This window comes from Poromitra crassiceps, assembly GCF_964638095.1.
Source record: "Poromitra crassiceps genome assembly, chromosome: 29".
In the NCBI taxonomy this organism is placed as follows: domain Eukaryota; kingdom Metazoa; phylum Chordata; class Actinopteri; order Beryciformes; family Melamphaidae; genus Poromitra; species Poromitra crassiceps.
In genome coordinates this window covers 1,398,886-1,421,380 of record NC_139641.1, presented here as the reverse complement: position 1 = coordinate 1,421,380, position 22,495 = coordinate 1,398,886, and the positions used below count along the sequence as shown (strand labels likewise).

General features: G+C 46.3%; 1 protein-coding gene across 1 annotated transcript; it reads right to left on the bottom strand.

Annotated features, from left to right (window-relative positions):
* Positions 1–466: 466 nt before the first annotated feature.
* Positions 467–20,503, bottom strand: LOC310800266 (extracellular calcium-sensing receptor-like; the record flags this gene model as incomplete). Its single annotated transcript, XM_083662842.1, has 8 exons — positions 467–848; positions 1,219–1,300; positions 1,640–2,527; positions 17,713–17,836; positions 18,067–18,198; positions 18,620–19,189; positions 19,439–19,733; positions 20,262–20,503. The coding sequence occupies 8 exons, from the start codon at positions 20,501–20,503 to the stop codon at positions 467–469; spliced, it is 2,715 nt and encodes a 904-aa protein (XP_083518968.1).
* Between the last annotated feature and the right edge of the window lie 1,992 nt (positions 20,504–22,495).

Genomic DNA, 22,495 nt, shown 5'->3' with positions numbered 1-22,495 from the left:
GCGTTGGGAGCCGCGATGCGAAGAGATCGACATGGGCGCGTCCGAATCTGGCCCAAATCTGTTCCACCACTTGGGGGTGTAACCGCCATTCTGTCTGCCAGGGGTTGCTCCGCCACAACAAGTCTGCTCCGAAGTTCAGCCGGCCGGGTAAGTGTCCCACTGACAAGGAGAGCAGGCGGGAGTGCGCCCAAAGGTGCATCTCCGCCGCCCACTTGGTTCAGGGCTCTCGGCCGTACACCGCCCTGCTTGTTCAAGTAGGCGATCGTGGCCATTTTGACCGAGCGAATCAGGACGTGGCAAACACGTATCTGATGCCGGAAGTGGCGTAGAGCCCGGCAAACAGCTTCCAATGCGCATAATGCGCCCCAACCCCATAGCGAGGCGTCGGTGCGAATGACACGCCTGAGTGGAACGGGCCCCACTCGCATGCCTGTGGAGAGCCAGTGAGGGTCTGTCCACACGCCCATCAGGCCAGATTTGTCAAGGACACTCTGCATTGACGGTCCATGCCCAGGTCCAGGCGGTGACTGAGGAACCACATCTGGAACAGACGCATGTGCAGTTGACCCAGTGGAAGCACGGCAGCCATGTGCCCCAGCAACACGACACACTGATGCATGAAGGCTGTGCACCCCAGGCATAGGGCTTGCCGCGCATTCATGGCCAGCGAGTTCAACACCAGCCCCAGGAAGGTCGTGACCTGGACCAGGGCGAGGCAGCTCTTCTGCCAGTTTATCAAAAACCCCAGGGTCTGTAGGTGGTCTGTCACCGCCCTTGTGTGCGCGATGGCGAGGTCCCTCAAGTCTGCCGCTTTGAGTGCGTCATTGAGGTAAACAGACACGTATCCCCTTCGCACGGAGGGGAGCTTGCGCTGTGTTCACACATGTGGTGAATGTCCGTGGGCTCAGGGCAGAAGTGTTTCGTTCCGACAGCCAAAGCAAGAGACGGTCTTGGCTCATAGCACGGACATGATGTGGCGATCACGGGGGCAGAGCGGGTGGCTGTGCTATGACCAATGGCCATGACGCCTTCAGGCGCAATGGATGGTTTTATAGGGGTCAGTTTTGAGAAAATGGACATTATCCAGTAGGTTTGCTGCTGGGAAGCAGCTTGGCATAGTGTGATAATCCGAGGTTCGAAACAAAGTAAAAATGGATTTCTTTGAACTGTCATCTTCTACCAAGGAAGAATAAACATAAAAAATAAACTGACAAATACGTTGGGTCTCTGTGCTCGACTCGAGCTGAAACTACACGCACCACAGCGTATTTGGGCTTTGGGGGAGAGGCGGTGTACACCACTGTGAGAGAAAGGGGTCCGCTGGATTTACATTATAAGACAAAACAAGAGCAACATTGCTAAGAGGAATGCAGCACGTTCCATCATGATTTTCAAAAAAATTTGTTTTCATGATTGTGGGTAATCAAAATCTGGATCATGCTTAATATTCGATTAATATGTTATATTGTGTAGATAATTTTTACTTCTGTCAGGGACCTGAGAGGACTCAGTCCCATCATGAGAGACTTCTCACCTTGTTTCGTAAAACCTGGGTTATATTCATAACCTGGAGTTCTACTATGCCTATTAAATTAACTCATTATATTCACTTGTTATGATGATTTTGATTACATTTTACCCATCATGTTCTTTTTTGTATTCTTTTCTGGCTTCACTAAGATTATGTAACATTTTGGAATGAAAATACAGATTAGCAGTGCAAAACTGGAGGCCAGAATTGCAAATATCTCCACAGCAACACTGAACTTCCCTGGAGAGCTGACATATGCAGGGATAAAGGTCATCCAGACCGCACAGAATATCAGCATGCTGAAGGTGATAAATTTGGCTTCATTGAAATTATCAGGCAGGTTCCGAGCCAAAAAAGCTAGAAAGAAACATAACATAGCCAGGACTCCTATATACCCCAACACAGCCCAGAAGCCTACAGCTGAACCTAATGCACATTCTAAGATGATTTTGTCTTTAAAGTGTTTAAAATTCTTGAAAGGAAAAGGAGGAGAGAGAGTTAGCCAAAGTATGCAAATCAGGATCTGTATGAGAGTGAAAGCCAGAACACTGAGTCTCTGCTGAGCAGGGCCGAACCATTTCATGATATTACTACCTGGAAGTGTAGCCCTGAAGGCGAGTAACACCACTATAGTTTTCCCCAGAAGACAAGACATGCAGAGGACAAAGGTGATCCCAAATGCTGTGTGTCGCAGCATGCAGGACCACTCAGAGGGCCGGCCGATGAAGGTCAGAGAACACAGGAAACACAGAGCCAGGGAGAAGAGCAGCAGGAAGCTTAGCTCAGAGTTGTTGGCCTTGACTATGGGGCTGTTCCTGTATCTGAAGAAGATGAAAGCCACCATAGCAGTCATGCAAGTTCCTAACAGGGCCGCCGCTGCGAGCAGTGCCCCCATAATCTCTTCATATGATAGAAACTCTGTGTCCTTCTTCTCACAGTCATCTCTCTTCTTGTTTGACCAGAATTCAGGATGGCATCGCTCACAGGTGATGGAATCTACAAGTTAAAATCAAAACAGATATTACATTTCCTGACTAGCTCCCCTATTTTCCCACAGCGGTGGCAGCAAGCCAGGCCGGGGTCAGAAGATGGCAAAGCTCACTCAGTCAGTCACTACAAATTTGGTGAAGGGGCGGGGTTAGGGAATAGGGGCCATAGCGAGGGATACGTAGGGATCAAGTCGGGGTTCAACGGGTGGGTAGGGGGGACTGGCTAGGGGGATGTAGGTGGTGGAAGGGGGTGTGGTGAGGGATTGGAGCGGGACTAGGGAAAATGGACCGTAGCTAGAGATAGGCAGGTCATACTGAGTCGGGGTTCAACGGGTGGCTAAGGGGATGTGGGGTGGACAGGGGTCAAGGAAGGGGGCGGGGTTGGGGAAAAAGGGCCATAGGAAGGTCCAGAGCCATGTAGATAGAAGAGTCCCGACATATCCATTCACTCCAATGGACCAGTTTTTTACTCTCAAGAGTTCCAGGAAGTAAGGTCCTGGATTAAGCAGCACTGTCGAGTTGCAGCAAAATAGACAGTTTGTGTTGTACTCTGAAAGGGTTTTTCCCCGCTTGAATCAAATTGTACATTATCAGCTTTATTTTAGCATGCAAAAGTAGCGCGATACCCATTCCTGGCTGTTCATTCGCTAATGAGTCTCGCATGTTGGTCCTCCGCTGACGCCACTCTCTCTCTCATGACACTAGGAAGGTCATAGAGAGCTGGGGATCAAGGGGTCGGTAAGGGGAGTGGCCATGGGGATGTGGGTGGGTGGGTTAGGCTTAGTGTAGGGTTAGGGGTAGGACCATTTGAAAACAATTAGATACCCCCAAAATATTGTCTAAAGGGCCATAAGGGTCGGCTTCAAGGTATTTGCACTTGCTAATTTCTTCTAGACAGATAGACGGTTCCATAACTATATGACCACCAGATAGCTATGTATAGAAAGTAGCCATTACCATGCCATGACAGCTACATTGCAAATTATTTTGTGAATACTGATTCAATTATTTTGTAAAAAAAAAAAGATCCCCGGGGGCAGGGGATCGTCGCAATTAATGGCTCATTTCCACCACATGATACTGCATAGTACAGCTCGTCTCAACTTGGCTTTACTCGTCTTGACCTGATACACTGTCTTCTTCCACCGCAAGTTTACTCGCCTCCGCCCACAACTGGCCGTCATAGCGACAGCATATCTGCCCTTCGCCCTCCGTTTGTATAACGTTAAAATTAAATCCCTACACGGAACATAATTTTAAAAGCTGTAGATGGAAAATGAATGGTGTATGAAATCCCCTGCTATATGTTGAATGCAGGAGAGGATGTGACTTTAGCCGGCGTGACTTTGGTGCTGTATGTACCCAGTGAGCACAAAATGTTTTTTCAACGTTGATTTTTAGTTGAAATCTGGGTGATATTGGGTTTGAACGTCTCAGACCTAATTTCACCCTCTTTTCAACCAGCTAAAATGCGGTTACAACGTCAACGTGTCAAAAAACACAATTTAGTTAATCATATTGTTAAAACGTTCGTTGTAGCTTGAAATAGAGACAATATTGATAGTGTGTGAATTGGCATTTGTCTGATTTATTGTGTAACTGAGAGTTGAAATCTGGTCTACACAAACAGTACATTTCAATGCATTTTATGTCACATGAAATATCATAAATATGGGACTTTATAGGCTGCTGCCAGCAAAAAGCTTCCAGGACACAATTAATACTTTAGCGCTATAAAATAATGAATTGAGTTCCCGCAGTAATGCGCATGCAAGTACTACTTAGTCGCTAGCTGTGACTGACTAGAATCTAGTCACTAGACCACACAATTCTGCACCGGTCTACACCCCAACTGCAGAAGGAGGTGCTCTGGGCATACTATATTATTTACAGACTGTATAGGCTACAAGGCTGTGTTCTCCCTGAGTTGCCGGTGTTAAATGAAGCCTCTGAAGCCGTACAGCCTACATAGACGCACACACAGTCAATATAATTTTATTGTTACATAATATAATAGTCTGGCACACATGATATAAAATATACCTGTTTCTGATTGTTTAGCCTGTGGTGCCGTACAATCATGTACAAGTTATGTACGAGATAGTAATAGACTATATCATACATGGGCAAAATACGGCCGGCAGGCCGGATGCGGCCCGCGATGGAATTGCAAAAAAAAAAAAAAAAAATTGACACACACAGTGCACCTGAACGCAACATGCAAGATACCCGCTGAATAAGTGTCCAAATGTTCATGTCATATTCTGGCCAATACTCCACTTCTGTTATAGCATTTCAGTCTGGAATATGGAATATCTTTCAATAATCTTTATGACTAAAAGGCTACATTGAAGTAGAAATCTAAATAACTCAAATAACTCATTGGTTTTGGATTTATCTAGCTTCAAGACTGCATTTTTGTTTGTGTGACCCTCAACACAGGCTTTGATCATCCCGGGACACTTACTGATACTTAACTCATTGGCTGCCAGCCATTTCTGGAAAACGGATGCTCCCAGTGCCAGCCCTTTCAGAGCGTTTTCAGTGATTTCTCAAGACCCACAGAATATTGTGTGATATTACTATGTAAACACTGAACACGCCCAAAGAACGATGAGACTCTCTTGTATCATCAGCAAAAAAAAGTTTATTGATATCATTTTCCGTTCTTTAGTTATCAGCAGTAGAAGATAGGTTGGTTTCACCAAAAACAGACGTTTCAAACTAGAAGCTGAGATAATGAGCCTTTTGTGAAATGAAGCATTTCAAGCACATCACTGACTCTGAAGCTAATATTTTCTCATGTAGTGACACCTCAAAAATAATTTCCTTCAATAAAACAGCGAAAACAAAGGAATTTTGATGGCAAAATAATATTTTTTAGCTGCAACCAGCAGCGCTGGCCCCTGCGTGCGCAGACCCTACACCTTCTTGCTGGTCTTGATTTACTGCTGGTGGGCATCAGGTATTCTAGCTTGTGTTTGCCAATCTGTCCATCGAGCCTGCTGTCTGGGTCGGTGTTGTATGGTGCCCTGCGTGCCCCACCCCCCTCAACTGCAAACTCCTCCTCCGTGGGAGTGTCTCTGGTGGCTCTCTGCTGCTCTGAACTTTCTGCTGCACGTTTCAAAGTGCGCTGCACAGCGTCTATTTTCACAGCGCTCCGCCGTTTTTGTGCGCCGGCTCCCAGCGCTCCCAGCTGAGAATAATTGATCTTTTCAGAAAGACGCTGGTGTCGGGTGCTCCTTTTCTGGCAACTAATCATATGGAGAAACTATCGCAACAGACAGAAAGGCTCAATTGTGGGAGCAGATTGCTGCTGTTCACAGGCACAGCTAACGTTACAGCATGCATCGGTTTCCGTTTCCCCACGGCTTCTTCTCTGTTTTTTCCTCACCTTTCTCTAATCTGGAGAGCACTGTTGCCACCTAATGGGTCCGTAAAATAGCTTATACACCTTCAACATCCCCCATATTTTTACAGGAGATGCATCAGGCTTTGATCCACGTCCCACCGCCAAAAAACGCAATTGACATATTTAGACGTCATTGGCACTCTACGTTACTATTTGAATTGACGTCTTTAGACGTCATTGGCACTCAATGACGTCTTTTGTCATTGAGTGACAAAAGACTCGATTCTGTCAAATCATTCTGATTTGTTTCAAGAAAAACATTTCAGCTAGTGGAAATTCTAATTGGCTGGTAACTTTAAAATCTAGCAGCCATATTGGCAGGTGGTCAAAAAAGTTAATTTCAAGCCCTGAGAGCAGGTGGTGACATAGGAGTGAGTGAGAAAAGGATCAAATATTGGTGGTTGAGACTGAATAATGACATCACAACTGTTAATTTAAAATGAGTTATTCCTCTAAACCTGGCTTCAAATGCACCAAATTTTTCGCGCTGGCGCCGTTCGGCCCTCAGCAAAACCTGGTAGCGAGGACATTTTTTGTGGCCCTCTCTATCATCAAAGTTACCCATCCATGGGTTACGGCATGACAATATTTATTCGGCCCCCTGCAACAATCTGGGTTTCTCATGTGGCCCCCCATGAAAAATAATTGCCCACCCCTATATATGCCTGGAGCCCAGTATCTTTCTAGTGAACGTATAGCTCACTTCATAAAGCGGAGATCCGTGGTTCGAATCCCGTGTCCGCCGTTGGATTTTTAATTTAAGATCCTGGTGAAATATGGTCTAAGTCGTTTTTTCAACGTCGACCCTAAACGTTTTTTAAACGTCTTTTCAACCGAAAAATGCTCGCTGGGTAGTCAGTCACAGCGACCATACCAGGAAGTAGGCTATAAAAAGAACAGGGCCATACACGTTTAACATTAAAATGAAATCCCTACACAGAACTTTTAAACTGCTTATGAAATACTGGTGCCTCTATAAAGGTAAAGTCTCACTGATTGTCACACACCTGAGTGTGCGAAATTTGTTCTCCGCATTTGACGCATCCCCTGGGGGAGCGGTGAGCGGCAGCAGCACCGCGCTCGGGAATCATATGGTGATCTAACCCCCCAATTCCAACGCTTTGATGCCGAGTGCCAAGCAGGCAGGCAAATGGGTCCCATTTTTATAGTCTTTGGTATGACTCGGCCGGGGATCGAACTCACAACCTGCCAGTCTCAGGGCGGACACTCAAACCACAAGGCCACTGAGCTGGTGACCTCCATGAGCAAATGAGACCATTACAAATATCCATAGGAGAATGGATATTTCTTTGTTGTTATTTACATACACCGCGCACTACATAGCGCAGGACATGGTTACGCTACAGGGAGAAGAGAAGCCAGCAGCCCGGCCAGTCGCCAGGAAAACCCACGGCTCCACTAAAACCCGCGGATCCTCAAAACAATTGAAGCCAACTGTCATGTTAAGGCTGAGAAAATTTTTATTTTATTTCACCAGAGCTGAAGGCAGCAAGACAAAAGACTGTTGGAAATAATAGAAGAGTTTGGGAAATAACGTTACACACAAGAGGTAAGTGCCACTAAACTGGTATCCAGCATTGACAGTATCCAGTAAAGACACAGTAAACACGATTCTGTCTGACCAATCAGTCGTCTGCAATGTTTCCACGTCACCGTATGGTACTGGGTCCACAGCCCTGGAACCTCGCCAGATGTGGTACTAGAAATAGCATGACAACCCGCGTTACCAGCAGTGGAAATGGGCCATAATTGGCTTACCCCACTGGCTCCGGCCTTCATGAGTTGTACATTTAAGCTACTGTAGTTTGTTACAGACCAATCTGGGACCAATAGACTCTGGGACAGCCCTACTTTTTTTCCTGGCTTCCTGCTTCCTCTCCTGCCACCATCACTTCCTTTTTTGCGTCCGTGCTCCACTGTTTACAGTCTGAATAGCAACTTGCACAACTTGACTTTCGCGATACTACTAGTCACAACAACTACACCTCCAGTAATTTTCCACTGTTGTTGTGAGACGAGTTGACATCTTCTATGCAGTGTGTTTTTGCGTTAATGTTATTAGCGAATAGCTGAAACGGACGTGGAGTATACAGTACTCCAAAATTTTATATTCACATGCACTGATGATTAACTCCATTTTTACTATGAATCGTACTGTATATAAACATGTAAGTAGTGGTATTATATTTTAATATTTATTTGCTGATATTGAATTGACAGGCATTATCCTCTGTTCCATTAAATAATACTAGAGTAGAACTCGCCATCTTTGGCTGCTCAGTCTTCTCTGAACTTCCCTACAGCTGTGCAACAGTCTCTGACACAAGGGACAACTGTTGCCAAAAAACTAATCCTGAAGGAATGGAAGTCCCCCTCTTCACCCTCTTTTCAATTGTGGCTGACGGATATGACCTCTGTTATACGGATGGAGAGACTTAGGTTCCTGAGGACTGACTCACTTAAGAAATGATCTGCCATTTGGGACCAGTTTCTAGCCTACCTCGTTGAGGTTGCGGGCGATTCGCCAGACTGGTTCCCCATGGATCCCCTGTGTGGGATCACGGGCACAATACGTCTTATAAGCATACAAGCACCTTATGCGACTGGTAGCACAACTTAATAACCGCTATTGGGTGTGCCTGTATTACCGAGTGCCGACACGGATGCTGGCCCGACCCATCAACGCTCTGAGAACCGGGATAGGCTGAAAGCCAGACCTCTCTGTGTGCTGGGGTAGCAGGCTGAAGGCAGCGGACGCCAACAGACTCAACAAACTGATCCGTAAGGCCAGGGACATTGTGGGGCTGGAGCTGGGCTCTCTGACAGCGGTGTCGGAGAAGAGAATGCTGTCCAGGCTACGCTCCATCATGAGCAATGACTTGCACCCACTCCACGGCATGCTAGTCAAACACAGGAGCACGTTCAGTGAGAGGCTGATCCCACCTAGATGCAATACGGAGAGGCACAGGAAATCATTCCTGCCTGTGGCCATTGGACTCTTTAACGCCTCACTTAAAAGAGCACCTCGGAGACATGTCAGCCGATAGGTTAACTGTGTCACACACTGTGCCACATGTAATGGGCAAGCTGACTTAATTAATATAAGTCCAGTGTGCAATAACTGCAATTTGACACGTAATGTACATCCTACTTTATTATACTTTATGATACTTTACTCTACTTACTTATTTTTGCTTACTTTATCGTATTTTACTACTGTTTTATTTTATGCTATGTGTGTTCTGAGTGCGAGCTGCTGTAACCTGTCCCAATTTCCCCCCGGGGATCATTAAAGTCTTTCTGATTCTGATTCTGATTCTTACAGATGCTTGGAGGCTAACAAGAGCTAGCAGGCCGCAGCCTCCAATAACATCCTTGCTGATTGGAGACTCGGATGTCAAATACAAAAAAACAAAACAACACCGCTACTCTCTTCCCTAATGAGTTGATCCGCGATTTAACAAGGAAAATTCCTGAAATCTTGTCTACTCACAGCTCGGTAAACAAGATTACCCTTCATGTCGGAGACAATGACATTCCAAAAGAACAATCTGAAACATTAAAACGTGACTTCCTGGATCTACTGAAGCTCCTGGCCACACTGGATATTGAGGCATTTTTTAGTGGCCCTCTGCCCCCAAATGGATATAAAATCAACACATTCACCAGGTCCCTGGGCTTAAGCACGTGGCTTTCAACTGTCTGCCCTCGGTATAATGTGAAGTTCATTGACAACTTCAATCTCTTCTGGGATCGCAGTCACCTCTACAGTCATAATGGTCAACTCAACAGAGATGGCACAAGGCTCTTTTTTGCCATCAATCATCCAACACCAGATAATCCCAGGGCCAGGAAAGTGCACCCCCCCCCCCTCCACCATCTCCAACCCGGTATGCCACCCACCCCCTCCCCACCACTGCCGACCCCAAACCTGCCCCCCCCACAGTCCGCTCCCTTACATCCCCCTCCGCCCCCTCCCTTACTGCCTCCTACCTGCTCCCCGCCCCCCGACCCACCCTCTCTCCACCATGCTCTCTGCCCCTCCCCCAAGAGCAGTCCCCCAAGCGTCGACACGCCCCACCCCCGCCTGTCCAAGAGCCTAATGTTCCTCACCGAAACCTGGCTCGATATGAATAACAGAGTGGTTGTTCTGTCCGAATCAGCACCGCCTAATTATAGCTTCATTGACACTCCCAGAGCTGATAAGAGGGGGGGGGGAGTAGCGATTGTCTTTTCTGATATGTTTCAATGTAAGCAGGTAACATTTGGAGACTTCTCATCGTTCGAATACCTTGCTGCTATTCTGAAATGCTCAACTACTGTTTTACTGCTGAATATTTATAGACCACCAGAATACTCAGGCATCTTTCTCGTTGAATTTGCTGATCTACTCTCCTTAATTTTCATGGAACATGACTGTATATCTATTGCTGGGGATTTCAATATTCATATTGATAACCCCAATGATAATTTTGCCAAAGAACTGACTATCTTACTTGACACTTTTGATCTGTCTCAACATGTTTCAGGGCCCACTCACAACGAGGCCATACCCTGGATTTAGTTATTACTAGGGGCTTTAAGTCCTCTCCTGTGTTGACTATTGATTTCAATTCAACAATCCTGAATGCTATTGATAGCGTGGCGCCTGTTAGGTTAAAAATGCTGTCTGGCAAGATTAAAGCACCCTGGCGAAATTCTGCATCCGTTAGATGCAAAAAGAAAGATTGCAGGAAAGCTAAGCGTAAATGGCGGAAAACGAATCTTCATATTCACTATGACATTTACAAAGAAAGCCTTCACTCCTACAACCTCGAACTGAAAAGGTTGAGACAATCGTTCTTTTCCAATATCATTAACAAAAATGTGAACAATGCACGCACTCTATTTGCCACAGTTGATAGACTGACTAACCCGCCTCTCTGTGTAGCACCTGAGTTTCTCTCTACTGTCAAATGTAATGAGTTTGCTGCCTTTTTTACGGACAAAATTATTAATATCAGGCAGGCTATTAGTGGCTCAACACCAATAAATGCTGTGACATCATCCTATCCGCAGATCCCTAGCTCGATAAATTTGTCCCAGTTCAGCGCTATCGACCACGACATCTTAGAGGAAACTGTGCAAGGCTGTCTCGATACCCTTCCAACAAGCTTTTTTTAAAGTGTTTATAACTGCCTGTCGTCGGACCTATTGCAAATAGTTAATAGCTCCCTTTTGACCGGCACTTTTCCTGAGACCCTGAAAACTGCAGTTATTAAACCCCTACTAAAAAAGCGTAGCCTTGATGCATCGTAATCAGTAACTACAGACCAATATCTAATCTCCCCTTCATAGGCAAAATAATTGAAAAGGTTGTTTACCTACAACTCAATAGATTCCTAACCTCAAATGATCTCCTAGATAAACTCCAATCAGGCTTTCGCCCCCATCACAGCACAGAAACCGCGCTTACTAAAGTCATAAATTATATTAGAATGAACTCAGACTCAGGCAAAAATTCGATTCTAGTGCTATTGGATCTTAGCACTGCATTTGACACTGTTGACCACTCAATATTATTGGACAGACTGGAAAACTGGGTTGGACTATCGGGTATGGTCCTCCAGTGGTTCAGGTCCTATCTTCAAGACAGGAAGTACTTTGTCTCCATTGGCAATTACACATCTGACCTAACTAGTATGACTTGTGGGATGCCTCAAGGATCCATTATGGGGCCCGTTCTCTTCAATCTTTATATGCTCCCTCTAGGCCTAATTATGCAAAAAAAAAACAAAGTAGCCTATCATAACTACGCAAATGACACTCAGTTGTATATAACTCTTTCCTCAGCTGACTATGCTCCCATAGAATCATTGTGCCAGTGCATTGACCAAATAAATAACTGGATGCGCCAGAATTTCCTACAGCTAAACAAAGACAAAACAGAGGTGATCGTCTTTGGTCCCAAATAACAAAGGCTTAAAATCACTGCACGCCTTGAGTCTCGATCCCTGAAGGATCAAGTCAAAAATCTTGGCATTATTATTGATTCAGATCTAAACTTTAACTCCCACATTAAGTAAATCAGAAAATCAGCTTTTTATCATCTTAAAAATATAGCAAGAATTAGGGGCTACATGTCCAGACAGGATCTAGAAAAACTAATTCACGCCTTCATCTATAGTAGGTTAGACTGCTGCAATAGCCTTTTCTCTGGTCTCTCCAAAAAAGAACTTGGGCAACTTCAGCTCATTCAGAATGCTGCTGCTAGAGTTCTAACGAAGACTAAGAAAGCTGATCATATCACTCCAGTTCTTAAGTCCTTACACTGGTTGACAGTGTGCCATAGAATAGATTTTAAAATACTGTTATTAGTCTATAAAGCACTTAATGGCCTAGGCCCAAAATACATCGCTGAATTGCTCCCACACTACGAACCGTCTAGACCTCTCAGGTCAGCAGGGTCCAGCTTATTAACTGTCCCTAGGATCAAAGCAAATCATGGGAAGGCCGCATTTACCCACTATGCTTCTGCTAGCTGTAACAAACTGCCTGAAGACCTCAGATCTGCGCCAACGTTACTTACTTTTATAAATAGACTAAAGACTTTTATGTTTACCGTCGCTTTTAACTGCTGACAGCTGTTTCTCAATCACTGGGTTAGGGTTAGGGTTAGGGAGGGACGCACGTGTAAGGGAAAAGAGGACACCGTACCCAGACCTATGTTTTATGTGTGTGTAGTCAACTGGCGCCGGAACAAGGGGGACATGGGGACATTTTGTCCCCCTTAAAATTGGGTCCCCCTAAAAATAAAAAATAAAAAAATCTGAGGGGACAACTGCCCCTGACGCTTAGAGCCCACTACACTGTTTACACAGCCTGTGATGCTTGTTAAAGCCATGATCGTTGTGGGATTATTTCAATCATGAGAGGCCAGTTGGTAGGATTTAACAAACTTTATTTAGCAATCAGCATGCATGGCAAATACTTTGGCGCATGACTCCATTAGCCAGTGGCGCTGCTCTTGAGGCAAGAGGAGGGCATCTGCATAGGCTAGGAGATCCCCCCCCAGTGGGGGATCAGGAGTCACGACTCGTTGGTGGTGGACTGGGGAGGTGGGTGGGGCAAAACAACGCTTCAGAGGACGGCTTCAGGGGAGATGGACTGCCGTGAAGCTGCTGCTGCTATGATCGGAGAGAGAGGTGACGTAGAACCCTTGCTATATATGTGAGAATTAACTGATGTCATATCTGACGTCATTACAGACATCATACTAAGACTTTGACTGACCATGTCATACTAGAACTTGACTGACGTCAGGGGGTGATCGGATTAGATTATGCACGAATGGCCTTCTGCTTGAAATATGGTCTAGAGACCTCACTTCAATCATGAGAGGCCAGTTGGTAGGATTTAACAAACTTTATTTAGCAATCGGCATGCATGGCAAATACTTTGGCGCATGACTCCATTAGCCAGTGGCGCTGCTCTTGAGGCAAGAGGAGGGCATCTGCATAGGCTAGGAGATCCCCCAAAAGGAAGATCTGATTACCGGAGGTTAATTGAGATCTGCGGGCACCGGTAGTTGATTGTACTTTTCTGGCCTTCGACCTTTTAGCGACTTACAGCTATTTGCGGCTGGCGCTCCCAACTCGGTCGGGCCTTCGATCTTGGTACATTAGTAGTTGATTGTACTTTTCTGGCCTTTTCTGGCCTTCAACCTTTTTTAACGACTTACGGCTACTTGCGGCTGGCGCTTCCCAAACCCGGACGGGCCTTCGATCTTGATCCCCCTACTTGTGGCTGGCGCTTCCCAACTCGGTCGGGCCTTGCGCGCCGCACGACTTGGCCTTCTGACTGACCCTGACTCTCTCTCTCGACTCTCTCTCTCTTCCCCCCAAAAATGATCCGGGAGATTTACTGCGCCTTACTGGGCGCTGTGCTTTTCGGGGAGCCACCACCAACGAGACATTTTGGCACGGAAGCCCGGGACACTGTTCGTTGCCATGCTCGCCGATTAAGGGAGGAGGGTTCTTTGGGCCACGGTATGGCTGCCTGCTCCGGGCGGGTGTAGCTGGAGAGCTGATGAAGACCAGCGGGAGCGTCCGCTTGAGGTGCAGGATGAACCAGGATCTTGTCATGTGATGACGAGGTGCGATGAGGAACGGGGGAGCCGGGGGCCAGTCTTAGGCCTGAGCCTGATGTCGCGAGCCATGGGGAGTAGATTGTTTCCAGAACTTAGGATGACTTAGGGGTTGGTGACTTAGTGACTTGGGGGTAGGTGACCTGGTGACTTACGGCTGGCGCTTCCCAACTTGGCGCTGGACTTGGATGACTTAGGGGTTGGTGACTTAGTGACTTAGGGGTTCCAGACTTGGCCTGGGTGACTTAGTGACTTGGGGGTAGGTGACCTAGTGACTTACGGCTGGCGCTTCCCAACTTGGCGCTGGACTTGGATGCCTTCGGGGTTGGTGACTTAGTGACTTAGGGGTTCCCGACTTGGCCTGGGTGACTTAGTGATATCCCAACTTGGCGCTGGACTTGGATGACTTAGGGGTTGGTGACTTAGTGACTTAGGGGTTCCCGACTTGGCCTGGGTGACTTAGTGACTTGACTTGGCGCTGGACTTGGATGACTTAGGGGTTTGTATGGCGAACCAAATGTACAACGAGGAGTCCGGAATCCGAGTCCGGATCCGGATCTTCCCCCTGACTTAGGGGTTGGTGACTTAGTGACTTAGGGGTTCCCGGCTTGGCCTGGGTGACTTGACTTGGCGTTGGACTTGGGTGACTTCGGGGTTTGTATGGTGAACCGAATTGTACGATGAGGGGTCCGGAATCCGAATCCGGATCCTCCCCCCAGAGGTTGTCGGCTTTTAACATGTATGTTTGTTTTTTGTTTTTTTTCCCCTTCCTCTTAGTTGTATTATTACTATTGTTATTAGTGGCCGTTTAATGATGGAATGATCGGATCACAGACCAGATAAATTGTCAATCAACTCGCTTTATTTAATCAAAACACAAGGGACACCTACAGTACATGTGGTGTTTTCAAAGCAATGTAAATCAATATCCCTTTTTTGGTGGGGGGGGATCCTTTGCGGGCAGCCGGAGCGGGGGTGGGCGTCCCCGCAGGTGCTACATGCGTGCAGGAAATTACATTTGGGATATGTGCACACGTTTTCATTGAAATATCTGCAAAGGGAGCTGGGGGTATGGGTATGCACCTGGGAGGACCCGCTGGTGGAGGGGGCGGCGCCGGACTGAAAGGCCGCCTTTGGGCAGAATTGTGCAGAGTGCCCCGGTTCACCGCACGAGTAACAGGTGTTCCCCGGCCGCCCGCTAACCAGCGACGTGAATATCTGCATGTCCATGATGGACCAGTTAAGCCGCGTATTAGCCTGAGTGATCATCAGGGCGGCTTTAGCGGAGAATGCTTTATGATATTGGTAGAATAGTTTACCGTGGTTGGAGTAGAGGTCCCCTATTAGCGCTAGATATTTGTCTAGCTCATGGCGGCGCTCTGGGTACACTTCGCAAATCACGTCACGGTAGACGCCAAACGTGTTCAGGAAGTCACATAAGGAAAGGTCTTTGGGCAGGCGGGGGTCGGACGACTTTAAATAGACGGGGCCATCTGGGTCACCCGTAACCTTCCTTTTACACTCGGGAGATGGCAGGAGTATGCTAACTAAATTAATGTCTCTGCCCTTTAAAATCTTGGACCTCAGCCTGGGAGAAACATTGGCACAGGGAGAAACAAAAGGCATACCAAATGGGATGGCGGGCGTGGCGGACGCCAGAGTGTTCATCTGGGCGGGTTGGGTGGTGGTGGGGAGCACGTCGGCTTGCTGCACGGGCGGGGGCAGGATCGGCTGCTGCGCCAGCTGGGCTGCGGCGGACGTGGGGGGAATGGGGGGGGGGGGGGGTTCCAGGGCGCTCAGACGAGCTTCTACTGATCTGCTAGCATCTAGCAGGGACAGCAGAATGGCTCTTGACGACCCCTGTCGGCTCGGCGGAGCTACGAATGGGGCCGCTTCCGCTTCCGGGGCGGCGGCCTGGGGGTCAGTGCGACCAGGAAGGATCTCGCGGCGGCCCCGCGGCCTGCATTTCCCCGGCGGCTCCCGGCTCTCGGGGCAGCTGTCTCTACTGGTCTTCGCCCGCGGCCTCTCGCACGTCCGCGCCGAGCGGCCTCTCCCTCCGGCACGCTCGCACGCGTTCTTGGGCGTCCACGGCGCGGCGCTTCGTCTTCTGCTCTCCTATCACGGGCCGTCGCAGTGTCGCGCCCCATGCCACGGGAACGCGCGCTGGGCCTTCTCGTCGGGGCTATGCTGGCAGCCTGTGGTCTGGCCGCTTCGCCAACGTCTTCGTCAGACACCTCGGAAGGCAAGTACGCTCCATGGCCGGTCCGGAACAGGGAAGCGATGCTGTCGTCACTGTCCATGGACTGCTCTGGCTCGGAACTCGACATACCAGGAATGGAGTGGGGAGCGTTGAGAGATCTGCGGGGAATATCCACGGGTGGAGAAGGCTTGAGGATGCTGATTCGGTCTGCAGATATGGAGCAAAACAACGCTTCGGAGGACGGCTTCAGGGGAGATGGACTGCCGTGAAGCTGCTGCTGCTATGCTCGGCCAGAGAGAGAGAGGTGACGTAGAACCCTTGCTATATATGTGAGAATTAACTGACGTCATATCTGACGTCATTACAGACGTCATACTAAGACTTTGACTGACCACGTCATACTAGAACTTGACTGACGTCAGGGGGTGATCGGATTAGATTATGCACGAATGGCCTTCTGCTTGAAATATGGTCTAGAGTCCTCACTACACCTGAGACAGACAGACCCAGGGATCAAGTTACAGAGAGCCCACTTTACACTGTTTACACAGCCTGTGACTCTTGTTAAAGCCGTGATCATTGTGGGATTATTACACCTGAGAGACAGACAGACCCGGACTCTGTACTGCACTCACTGTCATTGGCTGCTGCTATAATCGTATATGGTTATTGTTATTTTATTTTTGTGTTGAGATGACAAGTTTTGCACTGTCTTTCGAATAAGTTCAGTGTTTCTGCCTGTGTTGCTGTCTGTTGTAGTGTAATTATAAAATGACCTAAAGGGAGAGCAGGTCACCAAGTGAGTGAGAAAAGGAAAAATACTGAATAATTACATCACTACAGTATAATCCTAATGTTAATTTAAAATGAGATATTCATCTAAATATGGCTAATAAATCATCCAAACGTCCATAAAAACGTAAATTTTTCGTCGGCGCGCTTATAAAAAGAAAAAAATAAATAAAATAAAAAATATATATATTGTGTCCCCCTTATTGCAAAATCGTTCGGGCGCCAGTGGTGTAGTCATGTTTATAGTCATGATGTCGGGGGACTCCATATAGATAAATTGATTTATTCTATTATGCAAACCCAATGAGTCCTCTATACGTTTTTAGCTCTTTTTGCAACTGCTGCGCCAGTTGCCTAATGCACTTTTTATACTCTTTTTTAAAGTTTTGTTGTGATGCTTTTAATTGTCCATTTTATTCTCTTCTTTTATTCTTTTATTTTCCTGTCATCCATTTTATGTGAAGCACTTTGAATTGCCTCTGTGTATGAAATGTGCTATACAAATAAACTTGACTTGACTTGACTTGACTTGACTTGACTTAATACTGAATGTTGATAATGTGTTTTTGTTTGTTTGTCTTGTTCGTATGTGGTTCAGAAACATTTTAAATAAAATATTGAAACAAAAAAATACTAGAGTACCTGTGGTGTTGGTGACTTCTCCCTCTGCACATGGTATACAGTCAAAACAGCAGACCGCCTTTCCTTTCTGGAGGACCTTACGGGTTCCTGGGAGACAGCTCTCACTGCACACTGACACAGGCACCTGCATTAACAAAAAAGCAATATGAGATACACTTTGATATGCTGTTGTCTTTACAAGTCACCATTTGGAATTCTGATCAAAGCGACATTACGATACAATAATCCCACAAGTTAACAATCCATGAATGATCATACAGTATTAACCTGTTCTGAGTTCTGTGCCCAAATTAAGGAATTGGTGTGCAGATTTAGCTGTTTTTCTGCAGGTAAAGATGCGTCGTAAAGACCAACGGTGACAAACTCCACATTGCCATTTTCGGTCGGCTGCCAGTTTATGATTTCATACTTTGCTGCTGGGTCTCCATTCTCATCAAAGTAAACGTCCTCCCCCTCCTTTGTCTTGAACTGAACCTTTTTTATGAGCTGCAAAATCTAAGCAGATAGATATTAATTTACGTATTCCATTCAATGTAAACCACCTCATATTATCTCTGCAGAATGATGGACATGCAACAATTTATTCAACAAAATACAGTTAAAAATTAAAAAAGCAACAACAAAAAGTTAATGTGAAGCACATAATGTTGAACTATCATTCAGCCTTCAGTGTTCAACTCACTGTGAATGGATCTGGCTGTATCTTATTGCCACATAATTCTTTACAGCCAAGAACACTATGTAGTGCGTGAGCCACAGCATACACTCCTTTATAGATATTGTTAAATAAGGGCATGTATGACATATCAGTGAAACGGTTTTGCTGCCCAGACAGATCTTCAGACCCTGTACAGTATCTCTGATTCCCTCCTGAACCCGTCGTCTGCTTGAACCTACAATCAAACACTGTCTCCCATAATTCAGTGAACAATTCATTATGAGATGAAATGAGTGACTTTACATCCAGCATGAACTCTCTCATGCCTGTGACATGTGCCTTGGCGATGGACAGCCCTATAGCACCATCCAGGATGTAGTGTTCATTCATCGTTGCAGTGGTGGGAGAAATGATCCAGGCCTCACTGCCTACCCACTGGTACCCAGTCAGGTTTTGGGAGGCCATCTCATGTATTAGTATTTTCAAATCAAAGCCGGGGAGGAAAGCAACAATCACCTGGGAAGTGGAAACTTTGATAATGTCAATTATTGCCTGTATTTTTTCTGGTGGATCTGTTCTAATGAAGGCTACAGAGTACTCTAGACAGATGCCCAGCTTTTGGGCCGTCTCTGCGAATAAGGCCATGCCGTTATTGCCATAATCATTATAGCTCCTAATTCCCCCGACCCAAGTCCAGCCAAAGTGCTTGACCAACTGGGCCAGAGCTCTGCTCTGGTAGAAGTCACTGGGTATTGTTCTGAGGAAGGATGGGTACTGGACTTTGTCACTGAGACAAGCACAGGTGGCAGTGGGGCTGATCTAGGGAGTAGAAAGGAATGATATTCCCATGATGAGGATGGAAAAACAACACAACACAACAAAAACAGGAAAACATAGAGGACATTAGCATTAATTATCTTAAAACTGCCTTTACTGTGAGCAGTCAGACAAGGTGCAACATAATAGTTTCTGTATTATCAAGAAAATAAAACTAAATAAATAGATCAAACTGTGGCCATGGTCCATTACAGTACATGATTATACATTAAGTGAAAAAAAACTACCCACCAATGGGATATTAAAAGGTCCAATGAGAGTGGATATAGCCATGGAAGGAGAGGAGGACTCTCCTATAATGGCCAGCACTTGGGCCGGTCTGGTGCAGGGTGCCTTGGAGGCTGTGGATATATCCTCATTACCATTAGCCAAGGCCAGTGTCACCCTTATTGACCTTGGAATGGAGTAACATGAATCATATATCTTGTAGCCCAGAAAGATGCCAGGCAGCAAGTCTGTGCTGTTGTTAATCTCCTCAATGGCAAAGAGCATAGCCTGAGCAAACTGGAACCCGTAGAAAACCAACCTTGACCAAGACAATTATACATAGTTGTTGTTACTGTATACATAGCCAATATGTCCATGAAATGAAACACAATTAAAAGTGAGATGAGCAAACATTTCTTATTTCGTAACTCAGCGTGATAACCTTTTTTAATATTTATTTTTTATATGGGGTTCCTCTGCCTTTCCGACATGCTGCCACTCCGAACGTTAACTTCCATTATCGGACTGGCGGTCGTTCACCATAGAAGCCGCAATGCCGACCTTAGGTTTAGGCGTGGGGGTGGGAGAGGTTAGGTTTTGGGTTAGGGTCTGGGGGAGGTTAGGTTTAGGCATGGGGGGAGGTTAGGTTTGGCGTGGGGGCTGGGAGAGGTTAGTGAAAAACGGGGAATATAGACCCCCTTTCTGAGTGCCGATATTTCGGAGTGGCAGAACGTCGGAGTGGCAGCACGTCGGAGTGGCAGCATGTAACCTTTTTATATCTACCCAGCTCTTCTAATCTTCTATCTTACTTACTGTATGTCAAGCAGCTTGCTACAGTCTGATTTACCTTGTGCACTGCACTGGTGGTGGTCTGTACATGTAGGTGTCCTGCCTGTCTTTCCATTCCCAGGGGAAGCTGCTGTGGAAAGGGAAGAGTCCACCCAAGATAATGTGCCCATTCTTAGACAGCTGAGGGATCTCCGGCTCCCCTATCTGCCGACACACCGGCTCCTCAGTTCCAGAGAGAGATGCCACCAGCAGCAGCTGCAGAAGGACCCAACCCTGCTCTGTCCAGCTTTGGGTGGACATCATACTAAAGACTGTTTACACACCAAGAGCGATCTGAAAATACAGCATGAAAATGCAATGCAAATTTAGACCCACCTGTCAATCACAGCAACACGTCTTCACGTCAGAAGCCAATTTCAGAAAAATTGACCCTGGTCCGGGGATGGGGGGGGGTGGGGGGACATTGACTGATATAGGTTCAAAAAATCGTATTGACGGGTGCAAACGAAAAAAACGCATGTGTAAGGACCTTAAGAGAGAAACTGCAGGGCAGCAGCAGGTGCACCCTAAAAGGAGCAGGGCAGAGCTTGCATCTGTATTTATAGATATTAAAACATCACACATAGCAGTGATGTTAGGGCTCCACAGGGAGGACAGGACAGAGGAGGGAGGTGCACAACGGGAAAGATCTTAATGTGTTTTGGCTGTATCTTATTAGTAGCCTATTCAGTCACTTAACATTCTGGTGTTTTTCCATTCAATATTTGAATCTCTGATTTGCAGCACTTTGAAAAATAATGGATGAGCGCTAAAGCCTCGAAACTTATATTTTAAATGGTTAAAGGGGAACTAAACCCCCGGAGTCAACGTCTCATGTTGGGCTGGCTGGGGGGCGGGGCTTACGTCATGGCCTTTCACCCCACACTGACCCCTCACACATGATCAGCCCCCGCCACAGTCACACACAATCACATGTAGCATAGGATACTCACATGTAGCGGAGAATACTCTCACATGTAGCAGAGGATACTCTCACATGTAGCAGAGGATACTCTCACATGTAGCGGACGATACTCTCACATAGCGGAGGATACTCTCACATGTAGCGGAGGATACTCTCCGCAAGGGCTGTGGGTTTCATTATAACACCTCATGGTGGTTTCGACATGGCCCGTAGCGTGGAGGGCAGTCAGCGAGTACGTTGGACTGAGTGGTAGGTACTGGAAATGATGTGTCTGTTTTATTCCAGCTCCCTGGTTGTAATGTTACATTACAACTATGAACTACCTGTAGTAGGGGAGAACCGGTACGAATGAAGCAGCGGGGCGGATGAGGCACGGCCTCATATAGGTATCTTTGACGTGACCCCGGAAGACGAAACTCTGGATTCATCTTGCACTTCCTGTTAAATGGCTCTCTGGAAAATTTCAGCCTTCTACGTCACCGTGCGGCAGACTCAGCCACCAAAACGTTGTTTTCCATGCCATTTTTTAATCGTAAGTAAAATATTGGAAACGGTGTGTTTTTCTATTTTGTCTTAGAGTTTATTTATTTAATGCTGCAAACATAATTCATCTGTTATACCTATCAGTAGACTACCGCTCAGTGGTTGTTTCATGTAGCATGTTAGCTTAGCTTCTGCGCTAGCTTAGCTTCTATACAGGGAGACACGGGTGGGGCGAATGAAGCAAACACGGGGTCAGCCCAATGTTCCCAGGGCCCAATGTTCCCCGGATGTTGTAACAGTCCTGGAAACACCTGGAAAGTCTGGGGCAATCCTGGAAACAACCTCCCCATGTATGAATCTTAAAAATAAATAAAAGCTGTATTCGGGACAGCCCTACGGTAAATAAAGTTCTAAAGTAAACAACATTGTCTTAATATTCATGGTACTATGATTCAAGATACATGATACACACCTGATTAAGCCATCTCTACCACTCGGTTAAGGTTATGCAAAAAAAAGAAAAGATGTCACTGTAGTAGGCCATGTGTTTTCAGACCGCCTCCTACAAGGAAGTTAACCACTAAAGATTCACTCCAGACAGGTGAGCTCAGCTGGTGAACAGAATTATGTAACTTGATGCAACAAAAAAACTGTCTGACCCATATAAATGTATGTTATATGGGTCAAAAAAAATTTTTTTTAACTGCTCTGCCAAATGGTAGAGTTGTGAATTCATGGTAAAAAATGTCCATGGTGTGGCAACTCAACCGTTTAGTAGAGAATGTTTAAAATTGACTATTTTCTATGGGATAAAAAGACTTTGGATCATGCATTGTTGTTAATAT